The sequence below is a fragment of the Aristolochia californica genome, unplaced genomic scaffold (assembly GCF_029961685.1).
Source record: "Aristolochia californica isolate CCGP_79_NKW_82.1479 unplaced genomic scaffold, dmAriCali1.0.hap1 SCAF_12, whole genome shotgun sequence".
NCBI lineage: Eukaryota > Viridiplantae > Streptophyta > Magnoliopsida > Piperales > Aristolochiaceae > Aristolochia > Aristolochia californica.
In genome coordinates this window covers 1,589,440-1,596,390 of record NW_027181793.1, presented here as the reverse complement: position 1 = coordinate 1,596,390, position 6,951 = coordinate 1,589,440, and the positions used below count along the sequence as shown (strand labels likewise).

At 37.8% G+C, this 6,951-nt stretch overlaps 1 protein-coding gene across 1 annotated transcript; it reads right to left on the bottom strand.

The window, feature by feature from the left end:
- Nucleotides 1-5,068: 5,068 nt before the first annotated feature.
- LOC137945628 (cytochrome P450 CYP82D47-like) lies at nt 5,069-6,701 on the bottom strand. Its single transcript, XM_068791577.1, has 2 exons — nt 5,769-6,701; nt 5,069-5,692 (listed from the first exon to the last, which is right to left on the bottom strand). Exons 1-2 carry the CDS (start codon nt 6,699-6,701, stop codon nt 5,069-5,071), a joined length of 1,557 nt encoding a protein of 518 aa, XP_068647678.1.
- Between the last annotated feature and the right edge of the window lie 250 nt (nt 6,702-6,951).

The window sequence follows — 6,951 nt, the reverse complement described above, 5'->3', positions numbered from 1 at the left end:
ATAAATCTCCTCATCCAAATTTCCATTTAGAAAAATGGTTTTAACATCCATTTAGAACAACTCATAGTCATAATATGCAACCAATGCCAGGAGAGCTCGAATAGACTGTATTGGTGCAACAGGAGAGAATGTTTCATCATAATTAATCCCGTATTGTATAGTAAAACCCATGGCAATAAGACGAGCTTTGAATCTTTCAACTGTACCTTCAACATCTCTCTTCCTTGTAAAAATCCACTTGCACTTAATGGGCTTAACCGATGTAGGAGGATCAACAATTTTACAAACTTCATTTTTATACATAGAGTCCATCTTTTCTTCCATTGTAGACTTCCACTTGTCGGAATCCACATCAAGGAGTGCTTGCTCCTAAGTGTCAGAATCAGTAACGTCTTCATTCAACCTTGTTCTTTCATAAGTTTCTCCAGCATAGGTATAAAAATCTGAAGATGATAGGAGTTTACTAGGTTTTCTTTCTCTAGTCCCTCTTTGAATATCCGTTTGGGTAGAATTCTCTATATTAGAAGGAGATTCATAAAAAGACATTTCAACATATTCTTCCAATTGAGACTTAGTTCCAAAATTTTCATCACAATCAAATCTATCCTCAATGAATTTTACATGTCGATTTTCAATAATCACCTTCTCCTTGAAATCATATAACCTATATCATTTTGAATGTTCAGAGTACCCAACGAATAAACATTTTCGAGTCTTAACCTTCAATTTGTCCTTAGGATCAAGATTTAAAACATGAGCAACATTTCCCCATACTTTAAAAAGGTTAAGACTAGGAATTTTGCCTGACCATACTTCATAAGGTGTTTTCTCAACCAACTTTGAAGGCACTCAATTTGAGATATAGGTAGCTGTCAATAGTGCTTTGCCCCAAAAGGATATTGGCAAATTCGCAAATGTCATCATAGATCATACCATCTCTAGTAAGGTTCGATTTCTCCTTTTAGCAATATTGTTTTGTTTAGGTGTATAAGGCATGTTAAACATATGGATAATCCCATTTGACTTACAAAATTCAGAGAATAACTCTTAACAATACTTTCCACCTCTGTTGGTGTGCAATGTTTTGATTTTCCTTCTTGTGGCATTTTCTACCTCCAATTTGAAGGTTTTGAAATAATTTAAGGCCTCATTTTTTCTATGCAGTAAATATACTCTTCCATATCTTGAGAAATCATCTATAAATGTGATCAAATACGAATAACCATTACGAGTATTCACATTCATAGGTCCACATATATTAGAATGAATAATATCCAAAACATGAGAACTTCTTGAGCCTTTGGATGGAAAGGGTATCTTTGTCATTTTCCCATATATACAACACTCACAAATAGTAAAATCATTATGAGAAAGATTTTTTCAATAATCCTTGTGTCACAAGTCTTGTCATTCTATTCTTGTTTATATGCCCTAGTCGTAAATGCCACAAATACAATTCATTTTCTTTAATATCCGAAGAAGTAGAAACATTGAACACCATATTTCCACTATGTTGCAATTGATATAGACCAGAATTTCGAAAACCTCTCAAAATAACTTTATCATCTTGTAACATAAGAAACTTTCCACTTCCAAAGTAAAATGTAAATCCAAGTTTCTCAAGACAAGATACAGATAATAGACTTCTTCTCATAGAAGGACCATAAAGACAATCTTCTAAATAAAAAAACTTGTTATCAACAAGCTTTAGCCGGTAAGTTCCCACACCTTCCACAATGGTCTTTTTATCATTTCGCCTGTAAATAAAGTATGTTCTGTCCTCAATCTTTTTTAGCTCTTTGAAGCCCTACAGCTCATTCGATACATGAACAGTTGCACCAGAATCAACCCACCAACTAAAAGGCTTGATATAAATAGTACAAGTTTCATGAGATAAGGACTCACTAGTGTTCTCCTATTGCCCTTTTTGCATGGTTTTCAAAGCCTACAATACTTCTTTATATGTCATGGCTTATTAAAGAAGAAGCAAACACGTTGATTTGCATGTACTTCAACCATTTGTTGATTGACTTTTTTGTCCTGGAAGTTTTAAAATTGAAAGTTCTTTCCCTGCTTCTTAAAAGTTTTCTTCTTCGGCTTCAAAAATACATTTGCACTAGGTGAAGGATTTTATAACTCAATACTTGGATTGAGTCTATCGGACTGGTGGTCGATCATATTAACCAAATCAAATATAGTCCACTTTGTCTTGGACAAAGAATAAAAATCTTGAATATATTTGTGAGATTTGGGTAAAGAGTTGATAATGGTGACCACTTTAGTTTCTTCATCCATTGGTCTACCATGATATTGTAACTCATCTGCCATGGCAAGCATGTCATTTACATGTTTTCTCACATCAGCATTTTCTGTGCATTTGGCACAAGTGAACTTTTGGCATAAGTTATTGATGTGAGTAGACGACTTTTTACCATATTTAGCCTCAAATTGGTCGAGAATCTCTTTTGTAATGGGGATATGAAAATAAGACATCAAGAGATTCTCATTTAGAGCCCCAAGAATATGTAACCTAGAAATTTCATTAGCATCATATCATTCCTTGAATTTTCTAAGGTCCTTCTTATACTGTTTCAGATTATCGGGGTAGTTTACTCGGGAAGGTCTTTGAGGTGGAGTATCCACTTTGATAATCTTATCAAACCTATAGCCTCGTAGAATTAAGTCAACCCGTTGTGACCAGGTCACATAATTAGTCCCATCAAGTACATTTTCTTTAGGGACTCAGCAAAATTATGTCCACTACTTGGATGATCCTGTCATCCAGAAAATATTTCAATATTTGGGAGAACATAAATAATTATACAATCATCTCAACTATCTAGTATTCCCACTTATCCTTTGGGGATTCATGAGAGTTACTAGGCAAATCATTCCACACATAATAAACAAACAACAATATCATAAACAAACAAACAAACAAATAAATTAATTCATACTTACCCTTTGGGGATTCATAAGAATTAATTTATAATATACTATTCTAATTATACAACTCGCATTACCATTTAGGGATATTGAAAGTATATAATTAATTTTCAACATAAATATACAACAAGGCAAACAATAAGACAAATTATAAATACTTCAAGAAATTATAGCAAGAAATAATTAAACAACAACTAAACAAATTAGATATGAACTATTCATATAAATCTTCATACCTATAGTCTTGGATCTCAAATAACCAAATAAATTCCAAATAATACGGAAATTCCATTAAAAATAAAATTCTGGGTAAAAAATTCTCTTAAAACACATTCTGACTCATTATATTAGACAAACCCGGTTTGGTTCATGGTCCTGGGTCACTACAGACCCGGACCGCACAAGGCCGTGCGTTAACAGGCATGCCCAAACAGTAGCCAGCGCATTGGCAGGCCCGCGCACAGCAGGCCCGCCTGCGGTGCCAGAACACAATAAGCCTAAACTAGGCTTATTTCCATTCACAAATAAATAGCCAAAAAATAAAAAAAATGAAAATTAGAATCTATCTCTATGATACCGGCAAAGGCATAAATCACTTGTATTTGTTAGACTAGATGTCTAATAATAATAAAATAAAAATCATAGAAATAGATATTAAATCCTCCATAATTCTCCTTATCATGAGAGCTATACATATATCATAGAATTGAAATAAGAAGAATAAAGAGAGTGTACCTTTCATCTTGAATAATATAAATAGAACTTGAAGTGCACAAGATAACCTTTGATAATTCGTTTGCAAGTGATAAGCTTGCTCCCGTTCAGCTAGACTGGGTGTGCAAATAGCTTTTGCCTCACTTGTAAGACCATGGAGGAATTTATAGATTTTCAAAGGGTGTGGCACTAATGACTATTCATAAGGATACATCCCCTTAGGAGAGATACATCCTTCAAGGAGAGATATATCCCCTCAAGAGAGATACATCTCCTTATTCCCAAGGGAGGTGTCCATTAAGTCAATGCACCTAACTAATCTACCTCTACAAGGGGGATGTGCTGGCCATTATTCTCTGTACTGAACATCCAATGACAAAGCATCTAGAATTGGGTCCCACGCCTCTAAAATTATGATAATTTTATTTTATAAATAATATATTTGAAACTATAATTCCAAAACTTTGATTAACAATCTGAATTATCTCTTCTTTACCTTATAAATAGGCCTTTGATTGATTAAAAAATCACATTATTCAACTAATTTTCTCTCTCTTTTCTTTTGTGGATAAGGCTTCCAATGTCGAATCATGTAAAATTGATTGATGTTTTTCACTTAGACACGTTTTCTTTTATTTCTTCATAGCTTTCACATGGTATTAGATCAAGTAATCATACGATGGACTTCCACCCAAAAAATTCCAATGTGTAGGAGTAAAAAGAAAAATCCTACATGGAAAATCAAGCAAAAAAAGCTTAGATTTATTAATAGAAAAAGAGGATTACTAACTTAGCTTGTCATTTGGGATGGGCCTTAGTTGCACCTTTCACAGTACGTAAATGAAATACTATATGGCAAATAAACACAAAAAACCTTGAAAAAAAAATTGATCTACACAAGACAAACATGCAAAACTTTGACACTCATGTGCACATAAAGACATGGATACCCATATTGATATTGGGCATCACAACATCGACCTTCCAAAACCTGAGATCAACACAAAAATGTATAATGAATCGGTGTAGTATTGGACATGTGGCGGGTAAAATAGATATAGAAAACTATTAAACCATAACACATCACTCTAGTGTAAATCTGATACATGTCACTCAACATGCAATAATATATATTGATGATACAAGCAACACAGCAATAAAATAAAGTCCATACAAATCCTACCTACAAAAAAGTTTTAAAGCATGAAAGAAGGAAGTTACTATTGCATATGTATTATTTCCTGAATCCATAAAAGAAGGGAGGAAGACAACGTTGGGAGAAGGAACCCTGACCAATTACATGATGATAATGGAAAGATAACATAAAGGTGCTTGTACAAATACAAAGGGACCAAGGAATCATGGGGTGACCATGACTATTAGATGCAGCAATACATGCACACCCATACTAACCATACAAATTAGAGGCTAATCGTGGGGTGAGAATGACATCCAGGGGATCCATCCTAGGCATGGTTGCCCCTGGGCCGCCTCTCATACCCACTCTTTCACCGTCTTGAGTATCTATATCGAACCCACGCAGCAGACGGGCCAGACTGAAGTGCACAACCTGTAGAGCTGAAGTGATCCCTGGACACATTCGCCTCCCACTCCCAAACGGAATGAACTCGAAATGTTTACCTCTCACATCCATATCTCGATGGCTGCTGAGAAATCTCGATGGCCGGAACTCTTCTGGCTCTGGCCAAACGCGGGGGTCCCTGTGTAGTTTGTAGAGATTGGTTATTATGCGTGTACCCGCTGGCACATGGAATCCACCAATGTTGCAGTCTTCCATGGCTTCGTGGGGTACTGCAAGAGGGGCTGCAGGATAGAGGCGCAGTGATTCCTTCACTATGGCTCGAAGGTACGGCAGGTTTTCGATGTCAGATTCGTCCACAGTCCTATCCTTGCCAATGATGGTGTCAATTTCGTCTTGTGCTTTCTTCAACTCATGCCGATGATTGAGTAGTAGTGAGAGTGTCCATGTTAAGGTGACGAATGATGTATCTATTGCAGGTATAATCAGAGTCTACAAGATTGAAGTTATCATTGGTTATTTTAGAGAAAGCAAAAGAACAGGTAGCTTCATCAATTAAGAAACATACTAGGGACGTCGCCTTGATGTACTTGTCAGAGACATCGCCGGCATGTGTTTCCGTTCGATCTGTTTTGAAAAGCATGACGTCCATGAAGTCTCCGTCTTTCTTAGACTTGACGAGATTTCTCCTCTGCCGATGCTCATTGACCCAGAGTGACATGATGCAGTCTAACTCCTTGGAGGCCCTTTTCATGGCACTGATGTGCCCCTTCAAATCAAGCCACTCGAGGAATGGAACTGCATCCGAGGCCACAAAAGTCCCCATTAACACGGCGAACTCAATAATAGCTTGCTTCGCCCGCCTTGCCTCCTCAAGATCTGCGGTGATGTTCGATCCGAGGTACCGCTTCCCTGCAATCATCATCACAATTGTGTTGAAGGTCAAGTCCAGGAACCATTCCGTCATATCCATTTTCACAGGGAGCTTATTGTTCTCCTCCCACAGCTCATGCAAATGTTTGATAGACAGACCGACTTCTGTAGCACGCAAGTGCTTCAGTGATTCCAGACGGTGGGACGAAAGAAGTTCGATGGTGGCGAGCTTTCGTGAGTCTCTCCAGAAGGGTCCATAAGGGGCTAGCCCGAACATTGTGTAGTTGTGAGCCAGATACTTCCCAGCAGCACCTCTTGGTCTTGTCGCAAGAATTTTATCGTTGGTGCCGAAGCATTCCTTTGCCAACTCCCAGCTACTCACCACCAGAGTGCGATGAACACCCATCCAGATTGTGAACACCGGACCAAATTTATCCGCCAGAGCTGCGAAAGTCAGGGCGACTTGCTCGTTCCCCTGTAATAGAGGAAGATGACCGACCACCGGCCACCGGCCTGCAGGCTCCGGTGGCTGTCCAATTCCGGTCGTCTTACGCGTTCTTCGAGCAACACACAGAAAGTAGGCGAAGACTACGGCCAAGAGCCCTACAAACAGCAGAACAGCTTCCATTCCGTATGCGCCGAGAAGACAATGGACTCTCTAAACGCTGAGAATAAGTACGCTTGGACGATTGCAGACTTTTTCAGTGACGCTGAGAATAAGTAAGCTTGGACGATCGTCCTCCTCTGCTTTGGTCCATTATTGCGAGAGAAATTCACAGAAACGGTTTCACATTTAAGAATCTTGTGGATTACTTTCAAAATCTGAAAACGTAGTTCAAGGCTACTGTCCTTTACGTGTGGAAACTTGTCCTTTACGT